Source organism: Anolis carolinensis, chromosome 3 (assembly GCF_035594765.1).
Source record: "Anolis carolinensis isolate JA03-04 chromosome 3, rAnoCar3.1.pri, whole genome shotgun sequence".
Lineage (NCBI taxonomy): Eukaryota > Metazoa > Chordata > Lepidosauria > Squamata > Dactyloidae > Anolis > Anolis carolinensis.
The window spans coordinates 21563165-21587805 of NC_085843.1; the positions used below are offsets into that span (position 1 = coordinate 21563165).

Below are 24641 nucleotides of genomic sequence, written 5' to 3' on the forward strand. Positions count from 1 at the left end.
TTGCAAAGCTCTGGTCTAAAGCACTTTTAAAAATGAATATATTGAGCCATTCTTCCAAAACTGATCTTAGTTAACAGGTTGAAAAGTCCATTAGATGGCCCACACAATTTATTCCACCATTACCAATAGACTTCAGGCTTGTGCCTTTATCTTTGATATTTATCAACCCTTTCATAACAAAATGCTGTCTGTAATATCTTTAGAACAAGGGAAACAATAAATCAGTGCATTTTATGTGTCTGTACTGAAAAAGGAAAAGATCAACCCACAACCACACTAATGCTGGGGCCTTTTTGCAAGCTAACAGAGGATAATATGTACAGACTGACAATACACTCGTTGGAATTGGTGAGATTTTCTCCAAACTTCTGTTACTTTGTGTTAGGAGAACATACTTGAATACATCTCTGCCTGCAGGATATGCATAGTAATAGCAATAAATACAGATGTACATCTGGAAGGCACTATTATGATGCAGCTCCCTCTAACTTTATGCATTATAAGAATTTATTCAACAACCCCTGCTTCAGGCTTACAATTTCTGGAGAAACTAGAGCTTGCTTCACTTTTTTTCAAATTCAGATTTCCAGCAGCTGGAGAACACCAACTTCCATTTGGGAAGCTTTAGGTGTCCTTGATTTATTCAACATGACAGTAGAATTTTGGTTTGAGGTAATTACAAGAGTCGTATATTTACCTTTTTATAGATATTGCCTCAAAGTAAAGTATGCTTGGTGAATAATGCTGCCTTCATTGTTCATAGTCCATGGATACGTCAAACTGCGACACGTTTGATACATTAAGCTTAGGTGTTATGAAAAAAGGACTGTAATAGAAGGTTTACAACTTTCAGGTTCTGAATTATAATGGTTGAGGAAATGAGGTTTCTGCATCAGCTCTTTAAAATGCAGCTGAAATGGAAATGTGGTTAAGCTCTTAAAAGTTGATTTATAAAACCCTTGTTTACTGTTTATGCAGATTCTTTGCAGTTTACTCGGTGAAAACACAACATGCATTGATTTTTTTTGTCATAAGTAATATATTATGGAGATTCTTATGAATGTCACTGTCATCCTTCTCATCCCATAAGTGTACTTTGAGGCAAAATGGACCTGAATGTTTGGAAGACATGTTGCATTCTAAGAATGACTATGGAGATTAAGCTTTCAGGGGATAAGGGAGAATAGTATATGCTTATTTCCAGAAGAGCTATAAAGATAATAAGATTCAAACATTGTGGCTGCTTGAATCACCTTGTTTGATCCTATTGGCAAAATACATCTGTTTACGTTCCCTTACATAGAATCATAGAGTTGGAAGAGACCACATGGGCCATCCAATCCAACCCCCTGCCAACATATGCAGTTTGACTCTTTGGGTTCTTGTGCAATACACATGTTCATCTCTTGATTGCATAAGCAGAGTTCCATTAATGTAGCCAAATCACATGCGTTTTGGACGGTGCTTCAATATTTGTTAATGTACCATTTGACCCATTGTGATTAGCCAAACAGACATGCAATCCAAAGCATAATCTAGCCAAATTAAAACACTTGTTTTATTCATTGATTTCAAGTGGAATCATGTGCATGTTACTCCCAGTAACAGTAGAATGAATGCAGTTTGACACTACTTTTAACCTCCATAGTTCAATGCAATAGCTTTACAAGATTTTTAGCCATATCTGCCTACGAGTTCGAATGACCCATCATATTACAATTTCTTCTCTGGACTGACCCCAAAATAACTGGCTGGAAGACAAGTCCTTTATCAGGCAAGTTATTAAAATTTGAATAAATAATTAAATAAAACACATTATAAATTGGAGGAAATGGGGAGGGGAAAAATAATGATGTTGAAGTCATGATGTTCATTTGAGGGTTGGAGGATGAGGCAGAGGCTTAAAAAGATCAAGCTGAATTAAGTGTCATTTATATTATACTCAAGGACTGTTGGAATGCACACCTAAACCTGGGGGGGGGGGGGGGGGCTGTTTCTGAAAATATAAAAATAGTTTGGTATTCTGGCTTATTCCAATTTTTGACAAAACACACAGGCTTCTTGGCAGAAAAAGAATATTCCATCCTGGTTAATCTCAACTAGACTAGACTCATTATGTCAGTTGTGAAATGGTAAGTCAGCACATAGGTAAATTCCACTATTATAGTTGGGACTAATAACAGTATTCAGACCATCACATATAGTCCTTGTTTTCCTTCCACATTTCTAGGTTTAACTTTTGCGGATGTGATTATTTGTGGATTTGTGCTTGGCAAGAGGTTGTGGTCTCTTCCAAATCTATGATTCTGTGATTAATATGTTCTCTCTAGGAATCTCTATGTCTTCCATTGTGATTTTATGGTCAACTTCTCTAAGATAAACAGTAGTTTTTTATATTATTTCTGGTGGATTTTACAATTGCAGAAGTCCTGTGTGGCAAAAGTGAAGCATAATTTAGAAGACCATGTATATGATTTTAGCTAAGTTCCTTTCAGCTTCCTAACTAACCACCACCACCACCACCACCACAACAACAACAACAACAACAACAACAACAACAACAACAACAATGGAGGTCTGTTCATCTTTAACTCATGAAGTAGCTCTCTTCCTGGTGCAATTCCCATTGCACCAGGTGGAGAGAGGATCCTTGTTGCAGTTCCCTTTCACAGCAGAGATCCCTCCTGGGAGAGATATGAGAACAGCAACCATTTGCTTCCCCAGTGATGGGAACAAACCCTATTGATTGCAGTGACTGCTGCTCAGTAAATGGAGGTTAGGATACATACATGGATCCTACATAGTTCCTAAAGTAAGGATTGTGGATATGTAACTATCATGAGTGCATGCATAACACCAGGTTATGTATTTGTAATTGTGACACAGGATTCCAGCTGATAAAAATAAAATTTCTAAGATTTCTAAAAGCTACTAACTTCTTTTAAGAGCCTAAACAAGAATGAGTAAAATCCTCTACTGAACAAGAAGACTCTTTCATCCTGGACTTTCCAGGGGTCTTGTGCATTTTATGGCCACCCACTCAGAAATAATATAAAACTCTATTATATCTGATCACACCAGCAGAAAATGCAGATAATTGTGCCCATGTGTGTCTTTTGGTTGGAGGGAGTACTCTATATTTTTACCTTATTCTGTGAACCACAGAATACCACAGAAGTTGCCTTAACTGTCAAAAGTTGACCTTTCTGTATGAGTGCCACAGCACATGTTCACTTTAACTCCAGGAAATATAAATGTGACTGTTACGGTCTACTCTTCATGTCAGAATTCATTCCTTTGCAATGACATGCAACCACTTTGTCAGCAAAGCTACCGGCTGAGGTGACAGTCCATCATCAACGCAGTGTTGAATTTCCTTTGAAAATCACAAGTATTGTTCATAGGAATTTATCATATTGCTTCTTAGAATAGTAATGCATTTCCAACTTTTTTGTATTAGGATGTGTCAGGATTTGGACTAGGATGGAAACTTTTCATATGGCATGCTAGTGCCCTATGTCATGCAAATTATTTCAGGGGTCTTAGTAGGCTGCAAGCTAAACATGAAACAAGTTTGATTCTGGGCAACCTGGAAAGAAGTATAGTGTCCAAATCAAGGTATTGCCATTCACATGTGAGGAATTCAGAATAACAGCGCAAAATGGTGTACTTAGCATAAAAAATGAAAATCAGTGCCAAACTCAGCAAATGTGGAGGTAATTTAGCATATATTAGGGCAGTGGTTCCCAGCCTTTGGGACTTTAATTCCTGGGATTCCTGACCATTAGATAAGATGTCTGTGGCCTCTAGTTCTCAAAGCCAAAAAACCCCCAAAAAAACAAACAAACAAACAGGAGGACTAATAGTTGGGAACTACTATGTTAGGGATCTCTTTTGGTTCACTTTTAGAAGATTTTATGGTGACAAAGTCTTATAGAGATATGTAAAACTGTATAACCTTGATGAGGTAGCAGGCTATGTCGGTGGGATTAGGTAAAGGTAAAGGGTAAAGGTTTTCCCCTGACATGAAGTCCAGTCGTGTCTGACTCTGGGGGTTGGTTGAAGAGCTGACATTGTCCATAGATACCTCCAAGGTCATGTGGTCAGCATGACTGCATGGAGTGCTGTTACCTTCCTGCCTGAGCAGTACCTATTGATCTACTCACATTTGTATGTTTTCAAACTGCTAGGTTAGCAGAAGCTGAGGCTAACAGCGGGCACTCATTCCGCTCCCTGGATTCGAACCCCCAATCTTTCGGTCAGCAAGTTCAGCAGCTCAGAGGTTTAATCCGCTGCGCCACCAGGGGCCTCATCGGTGTGGTTAGAAAGAAAAATTTTTGAAGAAAAAGTGGATTGAAATGGAGTGCACACAATAATACTGGCAATTTTAAACTGTAAGAGTACTTTTTAACATGATATTGGAAGGAAAAATGGGAAAATACATATAACTACAATAGCTTGATATTTATTGAAGTGTGACATTTGTACTGCCAGGATGTGTTCTAACTGTGAATAAACTGGCCAGTTTAATCCTTACTATCTCTCTCTTGTCAATATTGGACTGAAAATGCTACTTCTACTATGGGTGCTATAGGAGACATTGTTCTTGGTAAAAATGCTGTTTGACTAATCAATTTAGTATTTTACTACCTTGCATACCAGTGGTGATCCTTGATAAAACATTCCAGTTTTTCTTTTAGAAATTCACTATCAAATAGTTTTTTTGGGAAGGCAAGCACATTTGAATATTAGAGAACAATTCATTCAATTCAGAACTAGTAATATAACAGTGATTGCCATGCATCCTGTTGATAGATTGCACATTTGTAAATTCAGTTTATGTGACTGCAACTCACTTTTTGGATGGGCCACAGCAAGCTATTCTCTTTTCCTTGCACACCATTTAGGACCTCATCCCATAAGTGGAGGAGAACGTCATATGACAATGGTGTTTGTTTAGTTCTGTTGCATTAAAAAGCAAATGGTTTCATTTATCCATACCCATCATATGGTGTTGTTTCTTGTCTTTTCTCCTGAAATTATCCATTTTCAGATTTATCACACAAGCAAGTGCAATTAAAACAGGCCCAGACAGGATTCATCATTCTAACCCAATGGTCTCAGCCTGTGGGTCACCAGGTGTTTTGGCCTACAACTCCCAGAAATCCCAGCCAGTTTACCAGCTGTTAGAATTTCTGGGAGTTGAAGGCCAAAACATCTGGGGATCTACAGATTGAGAACCACTGTTCTAACCTATTTTCTCTCCATGTGCTCTTCCTCCAAATGCCTCCACTCTCAGGGAGACATGAGACATTGCTCTAACCCATTTCTCTCCATGGACTCTTCTGCTCTCCCTCTCAATGTTTTTTTAATGGATCATTAACTGTAGTTCTTCAAAAAGGAAATAAAAGATAGGAAAATGCACTTTTGAAAGGTTAAGATTAAACAAAAGCAAAGTAGCAATCTCCTAAAGTAGGGCAATTTTGACTGAATACATTTAATCAAAGATCAAGCAGCTGAATTTTGGGAGATTACTGGTGCAGTGCTGCTTTGTAGGAGACCGTCCAAAAAATGCCTATTCACTAATGTCACCAAAATGTTTCAATGCTAGTAAAAGCATTTTTTCACAATTTCCTCATGTTTTCATGTTTTCCCCCATTTTCTGCCCCTCTCCCTCCATTTTTAATACTTTTAAGACATTTCATTAACTAAGTATCACTAACAGAGACAGGAAGTCTCCTTACATCATGTGGTGGGCTCCATTACACTTTATTTAAAAAATACACTACAACTGGTTAGAAATGGATGGGGTCCTTTGGACATCCTAAAAAACCTCCTATGCCCAACAGCTGTCAAGCCATAGGAGCAGCTTTTTCTTACCAGAAGGAGGGGGAGGCAGAGGCATTTGAGGCCATAAAGATATGGTGTTTCTGAGCTCCTCGAGGAAGGAATTGGCAAATGAACTCCATTTGAGAGTATGTCCTCATTTCTCCCTCCTGACTGAGCTCAGACAAGCTTCATGTCTAGAGTATGAACCACTTTACACATGTGGTTGTCCATTAGATTCACCTTCCTGAATCTGTGGCTGTAAAGGACATATGTGGTTGCGTGAGTGAACCTCTTCAGGTATAGTCATCTGATATGCAGTCATCTGAGTGGTGCAGAACTATTGTCAATACCTTTACCTATTTGATTCACTGGGATTCTGAAATAGTCACTATGTATTTTCCATTCTCCATTGATGGGACAAAAAGTAGGCACATAGGTAGATGTGCTGTCAGGTAATTGTTGCTATTCAGCAGTTGGGTGGTATAGCAGAATGCTATAATTCTATCCAGATGCATATACAAACTACTGCCATGCAGAAATACACATTCAAGATATGCCTAACAGATGACTAGCTTGCCTCTGTTTAAAAACAAAAGGAGACTCATCACACTCTGAAGCAGCATATTCTACTGTCGGTATGTGGATTTATACTACAGAAGCATGATGTAGGATTTTGTGTAGCTTTCCAAATAAATTGACTACTTTTCCAACTTTTCCCAGGTACCTGGATCTGGTTATCAATAGGTAGTCTTCAACATGCTCCTCATTCTCTCTAGTGCTGATTCAAAACAAAGGCTTTGCCCAGTGGCCACATGGTCATCATACACTATCTGCTCATCTTAAAAAAAAAAAGGCCGAGAGACAGTACCAATTGACTTTTGGAAATGATTTAGGGGAATGGGAGAATCTGCAAATATATTTCCCTTTTAGTTGCGCAGTCTGAGCAATGCATGCAGCACCTGTGATAAAAGTGCTGAGTAATAATTGCAGAGTAGGGATGTGAAAGTGGTTGCTCACAAACACACCTGTTCAGTTATGAATACAAAATGATAGTTCAGAAATGTTGTTAGACAGCCCAAGGGAAACTGCTAATTTCTTTAACGACTCTTATATACTCCCTCTCCATTTCCTTCTTTCCTTTCCGTCTTGCCATAAACTCCTATCACACCACAGTTCTTACTCTTTTCTATTTTCCATTAAATTAACTAAGAATCCTTCCTTTAAAAAAAAAAAAAACCTTGCGGAACAATGTCCAGTGTTAGACCTGGGCCCAGAAGTTGTCCCTGTGTTAACTTCCTCTGAATGTTCAAGTGCTACCATTTTCTTATCTTTTGTAATGGTAATGTCTCTTTTATCATGCTAATGTGTCCTCAATAGATCTGGCATTGTGACATTATATTCCAAGTCGCATGCTCTTTATGCAGAACATCCCTGATTTAGACACCATTCTCATTTTAACAGCATCTCAACCAAAGATGAAATTCCATGCCTGAGAATCTGAAAAAACATGCCTCCACCATGATATTTCAGAGATGAAAACTGAGCCTAACAACAGTAGATTGTAGTTAAGATGGCACAAGTTATAAATGAGGACAGGCTGCACAAGTTTCCTTTTGTCTGAGCTCACTGGAGAAGCAAGACTTTCCTCTCTCCCACTTTCTGAGTTAATTTAATGATAGCTAAAGACAAAGCTAGAAAACGGTAGGAGGAGAGAGAAAACTAGACATTTGAAAACTGCTGACAAAGTGAGGCAGCAGAGAATTAAACAAGATTATACATGGCAAACTGATTCAGTTGGAGGATATGAAGAAACATTACCAGGCTAGATAATGTTAGCTTTGTGCATTCCTTGGCTATCTTGTTGGTTAGGCCCTACTTGAGTAGATCCATTGCATCATTTATTGAATGGCGAGTTGATACATACATAAATATATCTATTTGGTTAAATAGTTTTTTTTTTTTTAGTTTGGACTAATTGTAGGAGTTAATGGCTTTCTGCTTTCCTCCCATTATCCCGGTCTCCTGAACTCCTCTCTTGCAAATCACCAATGCTGTAAGGCTTTGCCCAGTGTCATATCACAGGTGTTAAGTCTTCAGTCTTTGTTTTACAGATGATTAACCATTTTGATTAGATTAGAGCTAATGCTGCAAGGCCTCCTGCAACTAATGGAAGCTCAGCCTGTCTGCACCCTTGTGTGTAGTATTTTCTTTTCCAGCCTGGAAGCACCTGAAAAGCAATTAATTTTCACTCGCAGATAGGACTTGTACTGTTTATTGGAAACAAGTCCTTTACAATGGTAACTGAATTTAATAAAATGAATGCACATTTCTGCAGGACTTTTTTATTTGTGATTTTTACAAATGCCCAGGTATAGCCCCTCACCTAAACCATTTGACATTCAGGACATATAAATTGGGGCATAATGAATGTGTCGAAGAAAAGGGGGTTTTCATTATGTTTCCTAAGTATAAATGTTTTCTTTCTCATGTTCATTTTACACAGCTTCAGCTTGATTTTTGATCAATTTAATGATGCCATTTGAAGGAAAAGTCACTTGATTGCTACATAAAACTGAAAAGTCAAGACCTTTCACTCTGAATAAGTTTCAAATTTGTTTTTCCAAATCAGTTGACTATTCAATGCTTCTCAGAATTACTCTGACTTACCTCCCAGTGATTTGTAAAAAAAGTTTCAATTTGTCAAATCTCTATGAAATGGTAAGAAAAAGAGGCCGATAGCCCATTTTATTTCAGACTTGGAAGAGCTAGTTATTTTGTTGTTTTGCTTTGTAAAGCACCAAGTACACTGATGTTACTATGTAAACAATAATAATGGCCAAAATCCAACACTGGAGTTATGTTTCCATAAGCTGTCTTGCATACATATGCAGAAATTAAAAGTGAGTTTGGTGATGTCTCTACATTCAGTAGAGAGCTGCTGTGATGTTACTATATAACAACTGGCAAAGTGATTCAGATTTTGGTTTTCTGTAGAAAGGATATTCAACCTGTAACAATCATTTTGTAGACAGACACTCTGCAGTATCAGCATGAGAGTGATTATACAGAGGCTTTGTGGTTCTCCTTGTTTCTTTAATTTATATCATTTTATTGATGTTATTAATCCTTTCTCCCTCATTTTGTTGTTGTTGTTTTTTTTTAAAAAAAATAAATTTTTATTCAGATTTTCTTACACTTACATACAGTACAGTAAAAAATAAAAATGAAGATGGTTCACAGGGGTTGGTGAAAAGGGGAGAAGAGGTAAAGAAAAAAAAAGGGAAGGAAGAGGGAAGGGGGGGAAGGGAGGGAGGGGCTACAGAAGTCCTTCCGCTTTCTATTCTTTGTGGGCTAGGTTTTGTTCCATTTCTTTCTTTTTTACATTTATTGGACTAGTTTTGGTCATTGTGAGTGTCCTCGGATTCTTCTTTGCTTATTTCTCCTTTGCCTTTTCCTTGTATTCTACATATTTTTCCCAGTTAGTTGATTTTATTGTATTACCCCTGTTTATTTTCATTAGATATGTTAATTTGTCCATATCATATATCTCATTCAATTTCTCCAACCAATGTTGATTTGTTGGTATTTCTCTTTGTTTCCAATATTTTGCAAAGGTTATTCTTGCTGCTGTCGCTGCGTATGTAAATATTTTGTCCTCATTTGAGTTCAATTTCATTATACTCTCTGTCAACCCAAGTAAATAAAACTCTGGCTTCATTGGGAATGATTTTTGTAGTATTTTCTGTGTTTCTTCATGTACTGCTTTCCAAAATGATTTTGTTTCCGAACATGTCCACCATATATGAAAGTATGACCCTTCTTGCTTTTTACATTTCCAGCATTTATTGTCTGTGTTTTTATACATGGTTGCTATCTTTTTCTCCCTCATTTTGTTGTTATGTACCTTCAAGTCATTTTGTACTTAAGATGACCCTAAAACAAACCTATCATGGAATTTTCCTCGTAATATTTGTTCAGGGAGGTGATGCCTTTCTTTTCATCTGAGGCTAAGAGAGTATGAGAGAGTAAGAGAGTATTATATGACATCTACACTGTAATATAATCCAGTTTCAGATCCCAGATTATCTGCTTTGAACTTGGTTACATTGTAGTGTAGATCCAGCCTATGCCCAAGAACCTGCACATTCAGGTCATTTCTATTTTATGAAGAAGCTAAAGTAAATCTAAAGTAAATCTTGTTGAGATCATTTTATAGAGGATTTGCTTTTGCTTTCTTCTGAGCTTGAGATATTGTGATCTTGAGAGATTTAAACGCTGGACTCCAGAGCCTTAGTTCAATGCTCAAACCATTACATCATACTGGTGCTCTCAATGGATAGATAAATAGAGTTGTGTTATGCCAGGTCCCGATTTAACAAATCAAAGTTTCTAAGCAATAGAAGAATCAAACAAAGTCTTGATATATTAACAGAGACAGTCTACTAGTCTCTGTTAATATTTAGGTCGTTAGTTTTAGCATACATATTACACACACAAGCCATTGAGAGCAGGATAAAGCCATAGCTTACAAACCAGAATTTCAGTCCAAAGTCAATAAACCAGCAGTCTGAAAATAGGAGTCAAAGGTCCAAGTCATAAACCAAAACACAGCAGTCCAGAGTACAGTTCAGAATCAACAAAGCCAATAATCTGGAGTCCCAATACACACTACAGAGCAAAGACATCTCCTTTTAAAAGGGCTGAAACATTGAGAGCCTTTTATCCTATGTTCTCAGATGTTGCCTGTGTAGAGCACATTTCTCTGGTAGTCGGGCAGACCTGCGGGACACAGCATGCTCTCATCTGTATTCTAAAAGGGATGGAACCCTTAACTGCACACCATCCTGGCCTGATCTACTTCTGCTTATTCCATTTGCTGGGAAGTGTTGACTACTGCTGAAAGCTCATCTTCTACAATAACTAAGCTAGTCTGGGAAGGCTGCTGGGAAGGCTGCTGAGAAGGCTGCTGGTCTCCAACTCCACCACTTGCCCTTCCAACAACAAACCTATTACCTATATATATATATTACACACACACACACACACACACATACACACACACACATCTTCAGGCAATAAGCAATAAAAGGAATGATCACAGATTACGTGCAATAGAGATTTATATTTGAATGGCCCTGGACTTTGATTTTTGGATTATGTGATTTTGCCATAATATGTTTGGAAACTGCTTTGAGTCCCCTACCTGGGGTGAGAAAGCTGTATAAAAGTGAAGTAAATAAACAAACACACACACACACACACACATTGCGGCGTTCCCCCTATCCATGAGACTAGTATCCATGGTTTAATTTATCCATATCCAGCATAATGCCATATTTTAGCATTTTCTAGGTCCTTCAATGTGACTCTATAGTATTCTAGGCCCACAGATTCTTCATTTCTATACGGTCTGCTGTTATTCATGGTTTTGCATATGTATGCAAAGTTCGAAAATATATCCTCCATGGACATGGGGATCATACTGTGTATGTATGCATAGTAAATAAATTACTTTTAAATGCCACTTAAACCATTTGGAAGCCACATATGGTACTTTAAAAATAAATTTTAAAGAATTCCTAGTTTCACTTTTAAATTGTGCCAACAAGAAGGTATAAAAGTGAGAGGAAAAACATCACAGCTTTCTCTGCCTTTGGTCCGTTGCTTCACTGGCTTCTACAGAAGTTCCTTGCAGCACTGACAGTCACATTTGCCAGTCACACTATAAAGCAAAACATATTTTCATTTTTTTCAACACCAATCTCACAGGTTCTGTTGCTTTCTCACTTCCAACCTGTTTCACAATCCTATATTCACTCAGCCGTTCCCTGTCTCCTAGCCTGCTGACCTCAGCCAAGAGTTCTTTCCCTTATCCCTAAAGGCAGTCTCTCTTTCAATTTCCTTTTTAAAAATACATTGCAGACTTGTCATTTACTGCCTAGTTCCTCAACTCTGGTCATCCATTGAAGCATATTAAATATCATTGCTTTCTGGAAAAAAACAAGATTTGGTTTTCCTGTCTGACAAAACAACAAAAACATAATTTTCCATATACTTAGATACATAGTACTAAGTGCTAAGAAACTCTGTTAGTGAATTATGAAGATGCATAACAGGACACAGTGCAGCATGACTAAATTCCTATGCATAATTAACTAGGAGTACAGGTTGAGCATCGCTTACCTGAAACGCTTGGGGCCAGAAGGGTTTGGAATGTTGAATTTCAGAATATATCTGTGTATTCATCCATATTGTTATATTTTGGAGGTGTTGCACACCTGGAATGCAGAGAAACCTCAAAACCATGCTGGAGTCCCAGACTATAAGCAAAGCAAGTTTTATTGAGGAATATATGTAAGCAATAGCAAATCAAAGTTCAAAGTCAATGAAACAAGGTTTTAGTCCACCAGATACAAGATACCTGAGAGTCTTGAAGGAAGGGTCCATGAAAATCAAATACAAGAATAAACGTCAACAAGGTATCAAAATTAGTCCAAGGAACAGGAACAAAACTGGAACAAAGAACAGGATCTTTAACTGGAACAAGGGATCCAAACTGCAAATCTTTCAGGAACAATGACTGGATAATCCAAAATTCCCCAAGAGCTAGAACAAGAACTGGAACAAAACTCAAGATACAAGGCTACATGAACTTGGCAGGAAAGTCCACAGGAACATGAAACAGGATTCTATGAAGCATGAAACATGAGTCCATAAACAGGAACAACACTCTCAATGAGCAAAGTTACCACCTCTGAAAATCTCTCTCAGAAGCAATTCATCTTAAAGCTGAAATCAAGGCTTCTTTTCATGGGAAGTTTGCTCAAAACCCTTGCTCATTAGTAACATCTACTCCTTCTCAAAAAACCCCTTTCTTGTCTCTGTTGACATATTGCTTTCTTTCTGTCAACCTCATTAGTCTTATCACAACTGCAATGCCCATCTGCCAAGGGATAGATCAACTTTGACTTTCCCAAGGAATGTGGGTCAAGCTGCCTGCTTGAAACCATTGTATGCTTGCTCCCAGAATTCTTAGGAACAAACTCTGGCTGTCTAGGAATAGCAGCTTCATCCAACTCTGGCTGCATGGGAATCCTAGGCCCCAACCCAGATTCATCTGACAGGTCAGGTGCAGGTACAATCACAGGCTGAACAGGCCCAACCTCAGGCTCACCTGACAGGTCAGGTGCAGGGTGGGATGCAAAAGGAGGTGGCACCCAAGTCTAAACATAAAATTATTTTGTGTTTCATATACAAAATATACATACAGCCTACGTGTATGGTTTTATGCAATATTTTCATTCTTTTGTGCATGAAACAAAGTAAGTAACATAATTTTGTGTTTCATACACAAAATATACATACAGCCTACATGTATGGTTTTTATGCAATATTTTCATTCTTTTGTGCATGAACCAAAGTTGGTGTACATCAAACCATAAAAAAACAAAGGTGTCACTCTCAGCCAGACATTTGGAGTTTTTCAAATTTCAGAACTCCACATAAGAATCCATAAATTGTAGTAGGATATTGTAACCATGGTCCAACTTCTTTTTTTCATTGTAGAAATTTACTCATGAGGTTTCACAGTAGTTGTACTACATGCCAGGATGTTGCCATGGCAGTTAAAATGGAATTATCATGCTATAATTGTGCAGTTTGAAATAGCCCCCTAAGGGTGGCTCCACACACACTATAATGTAGTTTGAAGCCAACTTGAGAGCAGAATGTCCATAAAATGAATACCGTGCAATATGTGCTAGAGCATGTTTTAAGCCTAAAACACGCATTAAAAATACTCACCAGAAAGTCAGTAATAAATCAGATAACACTGCACCCAATAGAATATATCCTATGTAAAACTTGAAATAGGAAACTACATTATAACACGAAAACACGAAGTACTTGTCAGAACACTCCTAGTGCTGAAGCAGTTTAAAAAACACCAAAACACAGTCAGCCAGAAGGTAAATAAATACTCCCTTGGAATGGAAACTACATCATTACCATGGGAGCTCTCACTTTCTGACACTTTGTTCTCATTTCCTGTGCCCTGCCATGGCCCAGTGCTGATCCCAAATGGATATCTCAGCAGACTGCTTAATTCAAAAACATTTCTGGGTTCAGGTCTGAGCTGCAGTCTGCAGATATTGTGGCCATTGTCCCAGCCTTGAATCAGTTCCTGGTGTAGGCACTCCACAGTGGAACGGGTTTGGTTTATTCTACTTCCTAACTTGAGATTAGTGTCTGTGAAGATCCACCTTCAATTTAATGGGGTAATTTAACCTATTTACCACAATTTTGCTACTGTTTTAACCTATTTACCCCAACTTAACAGAAGTTTTTTTTACAAGACAAAATGTGCATGTTAATTGCATTTCTGCAATTAACATCTTCTAGTGTAATTTGACCCTGTGTTTTTTATTAGATAGAAGCCTTTAACAGGGCAAATAATTCAATAAAAGGTGATAATCCCTACAGGATGTCATTGCATAGGAACTTCTTTTTGTACAACATGTTTTACTTGTTTGTTTGTTTTTTAAAAATAATAATAATTAATAAAGATTATATCTGGAGACTCTCAAACTCCACAAATTAGTATTTATGACAATAGCAAAATAGATTTCCATCTTTTCACTCATAATGATCTAAAATGTAATTGTAAGAAACACAAAGAAGAAGCTGATATCAAGTCTGTTCTGGCACAAGTTTTACTATGACTGAAAATGTGTGTCAAAATATAGAGCTTCTTTTTATAAGCAACAGACAGAGAGTAACATATATAGTATATAGGTGGACATTGCACATTGCTGTAATGAAATTACACAAATACGTTGTTGGAACATAAAGATCATAAATGTATTAGCTACAATTGAATCGGCTTAGGCTAGCATAGACACAGATCTGGCTGGTGGTGGCTGGGCAGGGGCGCCCGCTCCGGCTCCTGGTGTAACAGACATATTGGCCTTAGGTTGCTTGGTGCTTTGGCGGCGGAGTCAAACTGTCAGACCCGAGGCAGTGGGGCACCAAGAACCATACACGGAGGCCAATTTCTATCTAATATCTTTATTAAGTAAATATATAAAAGTAATCAAAACAAGTGAAGAATATAGTTCAGAAGCAGACCTTTCAAATGAGGTCAAATATAGTCCAAAAATGTATTGTCCAATAAATGATATTAGAGTTCAAAGTTTTAATCCAATAACCGAAACACACACTATTGCCAAGCAATAGTGTGGGGAAATGCCAGAGTCTTAGGAGTCCTAGGCAGCTTGACAACAAGGCTGGGCATGTTTAGCCTGCAGAAGAGAAGGCTGAGAGGAGACATGATAGCCATGTACAAATACGTGAAGGGAAGTCATAGGGAAGAGGGAGCAAGCTTGTTTTCTGCTGCCCTGCAGACTAGGACACGGAACAATGGCTTCAAACTACAGGAAAGGAGATTCCACCTGAACATCAGGAAGAACTTCCTCACTGTGAGAGCTGTTCGACAGTGGAACTCTCTCCCCGGGGCCGTGGTGGAGGCTCCTTCTTTGGAGGCTTTTAAGCAGAGGCTGGATGGCCATCTGTCGGGGGTGCTTTGAATGCGATTTCCTGCTTCTTAGCAGGGGGTTGGACTAGATGGCCCATGTGGTCTCTTCCAACTCTACTATTCTATGATTCTATGATTCTATGATTCTATCTAGGTATTGGATAACCAACCCACCAATGGATGGAAACTCACTTAGAAGTGAAGAGGATTCCACTATTTGTAAACTGGACAAGATCATCCACATCCCTAAAAAGGATGTAAAAAATGAGGACGTGACACACAGCACCCATCTCTTCAAATTGGCTCTGTCCACTTGCCGAAATATCAAAGTTGTGACAAAATGGTGCAGAAACATGCCTCCTTTAGTATACAAGTGTAGTGTCAGAGCCAAAGGATAAAGTTATCTTGTCAGAGTCATATAAGGTTTCCAGATTTCAGTGCTAGGCTTATATTGAGATAGGAAATTAGGGTGGGAATTTTCCAGTTTTACTGGGTATAACTCTATGCAAGGGGAAATGTCTATGTGCAAATCTCCAAATCCCATAGTAGAGCAGCAGCTTGCTGCAATTTGCAAGGTTTGATTAATTGCTTGCTCCAACTTGCAAAGACTGGAAGGGGGTGTCAGTGGTTAAGCTTCCTCTTTCCCTGCCAGTCATTGTGATGACTTTGTTGTATTTGCATCTACCTTCTGGCTGGAAGCAAGCGAGCTTGATCAAATGATCATTATCCCATAGTAAATGAGAAGGAATAATCTCATTTCATCTTGATCTGGGAGTTAAGACCTCTGTCTTGATTTCCAAAATGTCCTTGCACTCTATCTGAGAGCGTGTTTAAATGGCAATCTGTGAGCAAACCTGAGGACACTTGATGTCATCACTACATGCCATAAACAAACCCATAAACTAAAGGCCTGGAGTAGCTTCACTTTTCAGGACCAGGACCTGGTGTTGCTACGTATCAATCACAGTTGCAATCACAAAGTCATTCAATTAAAGCAAACAAAAACTAGAAAGCTGTTGGTTAGTCCCAATAAAAGTAGATCCACTAAATTCATTATTGAGTCAAAGCATAACTAAATCAAATTAATTAAATAGCTCGGCTCTAGACAGGACTAACAATAGGTTTTAAGTCAAAATTTCTCAGGTGAGAAATTCAGTTTCCCAACCTGTGTATTGAACAGGAAAAGAAAAACCCAGACCATTTTTTTAACACAGCTTTTAACAACTCTTCGGGGGTTTGATCTAACAAAAGAAGCCACATGAAAGCCTGAGCACCCTTACATGGGAGATTTCTGGATAAGAAACTGATTTTATTGAGTTTTTGGGATGCTATGTAGATGAATAATTTAGGGATAAGAAAATCAGTTCATTTTACATTCCCTTTCACTTGAATTTTCATGTATTCCAACTCAAACCAAACTGAAATATAATACTAACTAATCTCCTTACACAGTCAGTTTGCAGTTTGCAGTAGCTGTGGTCTGGCCTCATGATAGGCTGAGATGTTTACTGTTAATATAAAGTAAATAAGCTTGGACTGTGGATAAGAGTATCCATGCCCAGTGAGCATATGCTAAACCGAATGGGCGAGGACAGAGAAACAACTCATCAGGTTGAAGACAAGCCACAGAGTTTAACTCAATTCAGCCAAAAGGGATACAAGCAGATGCCACAAAATGTACAAGCATAAACATACAGAGAAAGCACATCTTACACAGTTTGACAGCTATTCAAAACTCCTGAGCCCTACTCTGATTGGTTGAAAGAGGGTGCTGGTCTTGATCCACGCTCCATGCCCTGATTGGCTAGGAGTTCCACTGATGTTGCTGCCTCCAGGCAGGGATTCCCTTTGGCAGGGAAATGACCATTAGGGATTGGCCGGCTGAGGGACAAATCTGCTGATGGGATGTCCCCCGAGAAGGAGGCATCATCTGCAAAGACAATGTCACAGAAATGATGATGAGCTTCTGATAAGCTCAACTGTCAAGTTCCATAGTGGCAAAAATAGGAGCTTCCAAAGACAAAGGTGTGAGGCCCCTGAAACCAAAGGGCCATCAAGAGCTTGGCTGTGAATAAAGAAGTTTAACAAATGTACATACTCTGAGCTTCTGTTTCTGCAGTCAGCAATCTCTCAGCCTCAAGTGAACCAAGGTCCAAACAATTCTGAGTTTATCTGGGCTGACACGGGAAATCACCTATCTCTACATATAAATGAATAATGGTTTTGATAATTATCTGACCTTGAAAATGGTCAGAGGGAATTGCTTAACCTTTCTGTTCCTAAGGGATTATCTCAGCAAGGTTATGGAGAAGCTACACCTTGCTGCATTTTATATATAAGAAATATATACAGTATGCAGAAAAATATAAGTCAGAGAACATTTATTAAATTTATTAAAGGGTTAGAAACAATAAAGTTTTTTGGGGAGGTGAAGCTGCCACTGGTCCATTTCCGATCTCTGATGCTTCAAACTCATGAAAGTTATATTACAGAGCTCATGGCAAACCATAGATCTCCCAGGGAAAGGGGATATCGTGGCTCGACAACATTTCTTCTGGCAAGAATAATAACAATTGGAATGTTTATATTTATTTTGTCAGTGGCAGGGTCATTCAGTCAATGCCCCAATAATTTATATAAGATGTATTTGTGTTTCTCAGCCGCATATAGGTATGTACATTGTAATTGTCAATCATTGTCTCTAAAAGATAAATGATCTTCACAAAATTCTAAACATAAAGAAATCAGAGCATGTTCCCCACCCTATCCCACCCCACTCCACTATGTTACGATTTGTGTGATCACAATTTTTTCCTTCATGTGACATATTCATAGGCAAACTTTGTAAAACCGAGTAAGAGAATTGGATTTTCTTGTTCTTGAATGTTTTAATGATTTCTGCAAACTGTTTCCACACAAAGACTGAAACACACGAATCCTACGGCACCTGAACTCTTTCAACTTCACACAAATAATGCACAGATTTCCTACAGGTTACCTATTTGCCTCTATCTGCCTTTCAAAAATATGTCCCTCAATACCATCACTTGCCTAATGTTTTAGTTCAATGAGAATTATTTATACAAAAGAAACCTGTTTTGTTATTTTTGTTGCTTTTTGTATAGACACAGTGAATGTGTTGAGCACTTTATTTAATCATTTTTCATAAGCTGAGTCCTGACATTAAAAGATTGCCACTTAAATGTTGACAGTGGGGAAAAACAACACCAAATTGGGTAAAAAAATAATAAAATGAGTAAGAAGGAATTAAGATTTTGTTTGACTATTTACCAGCAGAGTTATGGAAGGGAATGCTTACATCAACTTGCCCAGGGAAAGTGTGATAAAAAGGAGTAAAAGGAAAAGAACACTCTTGGTATAGAAATGGATTTGAGAGATTTTAATGGAAGGAAGAAGAACGGAAGTCAAACTCCCCGTTTTATTTTTATTTTATTTATTTATTTTTCTTATTTTTCTTTCTTTTTCCCATAGCCCATCTCTTTATTATTTGTTTTGTATGCTTACTTTTATATTTTCTATGTTTTTAAAATTCTATCAATAAAAAATATTTACAAAAAAATACATCAACCATCAGTATAGCCTCCTCTATGTCCAAGCCAAGGAGGGATGGCAACTTTGCCTAAGTATCTAGCTTCGGAAAACCACTGGTGGGTGGCATCTCTTTCAAAAATTAGAAAATCTGTCCATACAGGTCAGGGAAAATTGATTTTTTTCATAGGAACACAACCATGAATTCTCCAGCCTTGCTTCTGGGAGTTTCAGTCTGAAAAAAAAAAACTCTTCTAAGTTTGTTATCTATTATGAAGAAGATGCTAGACAGTCCCCAAATGGGAAAACATACCACTATAGTCCCCATGTCAGCTTTGCAGAGACTGAGGTCCTTTCCACACAGCTGTATAAAATCCACATTGAACTGGATTGTATGGCAGTGTGGACTCAGATAACCCAGTTCAAGGCAGATATTGTCGATTATATGCCTTGATATTTTGGTTCTCCTTGTATGAACCTGTCCGGGCCTTGAGATCTTCAGGACATACCCTTCTCTGTGTCCCACCTCCATCACAAGCTCAGTTGGTCGGAATGAGAGAGAGAGCCTTCTTGATATCTGCTCTTTGACTCTGGAGCTTCCTACCCAGGAAACCAGAATCACCCCTTCGTGCTGTCCTTCCGGCAGCAAGCCAAAACCTTTTTATTAAGACAGGCTTTTAAAGATCAAGTCAGAGGGTGCTGTGGTTTTAGCTTTGAATATGTTTTTATGGATTTTAACTGCGAAATTTTAAATACAATTTATTTTTAATTTTGTTTTAATGTTCGTATATTTTAAATTTTAAATTGCATTGACATGCTTTTAATGCAAACCACTTTGAGTCTCCTTGTGGAGATAAAACATTGAGTATTATTTTTAATAATAATCATAATCCAGTCATTCTCAGTTTTTCATTCTCCAATTGGAGAATTTTGGAATTCAGTTCCCAGAACTCTAACCAGTATAGCCAAGGATTAAGAATTTCAAGAACAGAAGTTTGAAAACTGTTGCTGCAAACCTTTTAAGCAAAAAAAAAATGGTGGGAGGAAAGATAAAGAAACTTCAACAGCAGAGACTTTAGATACACAATTTCTTCTAATCTAGTAGACATGGGCTTGCATCGTGTATTCGGGTTACATAGCATTTGCATGCAGTATTATGCACTAATATTGCTGTGCAACTTTATGTTGGTACAACTGAAGACTGAATGGAAAACAAAACAAAACCAAATATGCATGTATACCATTGTACAATGTGTGTCTGCATGTACAATGGCATCTCATGGGTAACTCCAGTTTTACAACAAACTGAATGTAGATATTCTGCATTGAGCAGAAATGTTTAACTCCTTCTGTATGAGAACTTGTGCATGCATAACAAATGGAATTCTGGGCATGATTTTTACTCATTTGTCATTTAAAACATCAATAATTACTGCTACCATCCAATTGTGTGTGCATGCTTCAATTTGGTGCTGGAATGAAGGAGGGTTGGTGACAGTCAAGCCTGAAAGGGAAGGGCATTCCGCAAGTGCCACTGCAGAGAAGGCCTTCACTTATTGTATATACACTTACGTATAAATCTAGAGATTTTAGTCAAAAACATCCAGCCTAAAAATCTGGGTTGATTTATCTAAAAGCCAGACAAGTACAGGCAGTCTCCGAGTTACAAGCATCCGAATTACAAATAACTTTTAGTTAAGAATAGGGGTGAGACAACAGAAAGTGAGAGAAATCTACCCTTAGGAAGGGAAATTCATTCCAGAAAGAGTTATCATGGGGAAAAGATGTCTCCACTGAAGCTTTATCACCAATACTTGTTTCCACAGCAAGCCACGTTTTTCAAAATCCTATTGTCACAGGGGAAAAAAGTGAGGTGAAATCTTCTGAACAGGGGCATAGTCAGCAAAACAAACACCACAGGGTCCTTCCCTATGCTACCCAAAACTAATTTTTTTTTTTGCCTGGCACTACACTTAAAAAATATACCTGTTCCAACTTACATACAGATTCAGCTTAAGAACAAACCTATAGAATCTACCTTGTTTGCAACTTGGAGACTGCCTGTACCTTAGCCCTTATCAAAACAGGAACCATATCTGAGTAGAGCAACAACAAGTGAGAGATCCTGGGAGAACCTAAGAGAAAGACTGGCCCCCATTTTTTTCTCCCCTTTTTGAATGAATGGGCAGAGAGATGGCAGCAGTTGCAGCCAGCAATGGCTAGCCCCTAAAGTAGTGCTGTCAGTTTCCCCTTTCCATAAAATAACCCTCGACTTATCCATAGGTTATATCAAAATCCATAATTTTGTACTCCAAACCTGCCCTCAACTTATACATGAGGTTGACTTATACATGAGCATATATAATACATCTTGCAATCCTAATAGTGGGTTGCCTGTGGGTCACACCAGGCAACTATGTATAGGGAAGGACATCTTTTCAAGGTCATATATCTCTTTCAGCTTGAAATACTTTCACCAGTACCTTGAATTCCAATTGGAAGTATCTAGGCAGGCTCCACAATTCATGTAAAATCAGTACTATCAGTATATATACACACATAGACTTTTAATTTTATGGCAGTATCATAGAACAGATTTCCCGGTAGGTCGAATGCTACTAATCATGTTCCAAACATTTTAATATTACCTTGTTTGCTGTATCCCCTTGATGACCCCCAAGAGCCTCACACAGGATGCAAGTCAGTTGCAATGCATCCTCTTCTTCTTCTTTATATCTCTGTACGCTGTGTGCAAAATGACTTTTACTAGGGAAGAAATCAATAAGCAGGAAATAGTAAAAAGGGAATAAAAGAGCTATTAAATGTCGGTTACAAAAGGGTATATTACCTAATGCTGTTTTGCCAATACCATTTCCATATCCTATGTGGGCCATAAAAAAGGTGTTGATCTAAGGTGAAAAATATTTCTGTTTTCTAGTTGAAATCAGCCAGAACAGATGCATTGTAAAAGGACTGGACAGCTTCTTTTAAATTTCAGGAATAAAAATGAGAACTTAGCATAAAAGAGAAGCTGTATGGGAAGGAGGGGAAGAGAAATTGGTACAGACAGTAATATCAAGAACTTGCTTTCCCTGAATCTAAATTACTGTATTATATTAACAGACCTGGGGAATTTCAGTGGCCGGACAAGAAGTGCTGTGTCGGTGAGGGAAGGTCAAGGCGTAGTTCTGATGTGCTCTCCTCCACTTCATTCGCCAGGTACAGTCAGTTACATTTTGTATTGATACAACTCTTATTTGGTATGCATTCAACATTTTGAGCTGTGGTATTGAAAATGGTTCATTCAAGATTAGACTATGCACAGAACAAATCCATTATCCATTTCTCTTTGTTCCCACAATGAGGACAGCAGTAGTTGTAGATACTGGTGTCCTTCCAAATCACAGAAACTATTCCAAATATTAGGAATCCTTCCCCATTCACTGGGGCTAGATGCACAGTGCCCTGTGATTGTCAAAAAACAGAAAAAAGAAATTGCTATTTCTTTTATTTAAGAAAACATCTGTCTAGGACAGTGGTTCTCAACCTAGAGTCCCCAGATGTTTTTGGCCATCAAGTCTCAGAAATCCTAACTGCTGGTAAACTGGCTAGGATTTCTGGGAGTTGAGAACCACTGCTGTAGGATTTCCTACATCTACTGATCTATAGAATTGCATTCACAGAACTAGAAAGTCTTAGGGAGTTGTTCTCTCTAAAAATCTGTAGGTCCTTGAGGATGACTGGAGGAAGTTGATCATAGAGTCAAATCCATGAACAATCATATGTGCAAAAGTCAAATCTGCAAATGTAGTAGGATGACTGTAATACAAGACTTAGGTGAAACTACTTGGTTCACTACTGAACACCAGTTGCTTGGGAACAACAATAGAGAAGGCTAATCTTGCCCTATTTGTGCCTTGGGAATTTCCAGAGACATCTTCAGTCATTTCTGGTAAAGGGAACTTAGGTTTTGGACAGATGAGCCTTTGAGCTACATATTAATTTTTTATACAAATGTCAAAGAGTACAATTTTGGTATCCTTTATCCAAAATGCTTGGAGCCAGAAATGTTTGGGATTTGGGATTATGTATTTGTTTATTTATGAATTTCAGAAAACTTCTATTTGCATATATGGCATATCCATAATATGATACCTTGGAGATGGCAGCAAACTCTGAACACAAAATCCATTTAAATTCCATATACACATTATAAATATAGCCAGAAGGAAATTTTATACAATATTTAATAATTGTGTGCATGAAACAATATTTATGTGTGTTGAACAATCACAAAGCAAATGGGCCACTATGTCAGCCATGTGGACAATTTTGTATTTTAGAATTTTTCAGTTTTTTAAAAAATTCTGGATAAATGATGGTCAACCTGTCATAAGCCTCTGTTTTTGTTATTTCTTTTAAACTTCCGTTTGAATAAATTCCATTTCCTGTCACAGCATATTGGTTTGTTTTTTTAAAGATTAATGCCCTTATAGATTAAATCATTGTTCTGTCTAGATGCATAAGATTGTATGCTCTGGACTCTTTCATACTTGATCAAGTAATACATGGGCTTCCCTACTCCCACGCCCAGTCATTGCATCACACCTGCCTCAGTGTCTCTTCAGAATGAGCCAGGCCAACCCTGTCTTTCTCACAGTGAATGGAATGATCTAAAGGAGGGATTCTTTGGGTGTTTAACTAAAGCTGCTTCTACATAATCTGGATGAATGTGGATTACAGAAATCCAGTTCCACTCCGGAGAGTCTCTATGCACACTCTAGGAAACGTGAAAAAGCTCCTGCAGGATCCACAAAGCTTTTCTCATGCCCAATTGAGCCAACAGAATGACATTTTTTTGCTTACCCCATTGGAAGAAATGCGCTGAACTGCATCAGCTCATCAGATGAACATCAGCAATGGAGCTCATCTTCCTACTCAAAAACAAAAAAGGGGGGAAACAATTTCTTTTCGGGGAAGGGGAGAAAAGGTGTTTGTTTATCTTACTGAGAGTGCCATATCCAGTTCCTTTATCTGAATTTTCCAGAGATGGTGCTGTGCATGTTCCTCTTGAATTTCTAATCTACAATGTCTGTACACTGATCAGCTGCAGCACATTTTATTGCCAGTTTGAGACTTTCTGCTGACTTTTCAAAACATGTGTTTTCCATATGGATGCACATTGCAGCATGTATTAGGGGTGTGACATTTTCTATCTACGCTGCTCCTTTATAATCGACATCATTTTGGATTTTACAGCATGTGTAGATGGGGCTTAAGTGTGTTTAGAGTCATACTCTTACTTCTCCATCATGACTTGAATTGTTATGTGAAACAACATGTTCATTTTATAGATTAGCCTATCCCAAATGTATTTAAATAACGTACAATTTTCCATCTCAATGAAATTAAGGTTCATAAGGTTCATCTGTAAGGTTCATCTCATTGATCTGGCCTTTTTGTAAATAGGGCCAGTCAAATGCCTCCAGGAAGCATATGAACACACTCTTGTGTGCCCTTAAATCATTTCCGTCTTATAGAAAAGTTAAGAAGACCCTATCATGGGGTTTTTTGGCAAGTTTTTTAAGAGAGGAATTGCCTTTGACTTCCTCTGAGCCTGAGAAAATGTTACTCCTCTACCCCAAGTGGGTTTTCACAGCAGAGCAGATATTTAATCCTGGTCTCCAGAGTCATACATAGTCTGGGTTTCATATAAGCGCATGCCCTCCAA

The 24641-nt window shown here is 38.1% G+C and overlaps 1 protein-coding gene across 6 annotated transcripts in view; it reads left to right on the plus strand.

Annotated features, from left to right (window-relative positions):
- cntn5 (contactin 5) overlaps nucleotides 1-24641 on the plus strand; it is an 870111-nt gene that overhangs the window by 568541 nt on the left and 276929 nt on the right. For all 6 annotated transcript variants that reach the window (XM_062977117.1, XM_062977120.1, XM_062977119.1 and 3 more), the window contains one exon: nucleotides 22034-22129. In XM_062977117.1, the coding sequence (XP_062833187.1) occupies nucleotides 22034-22129 (96 nt within the window). The remainder of the gene's footprint in view (nucleotides 1-22033; nucleotides 22130-24641) is intronic.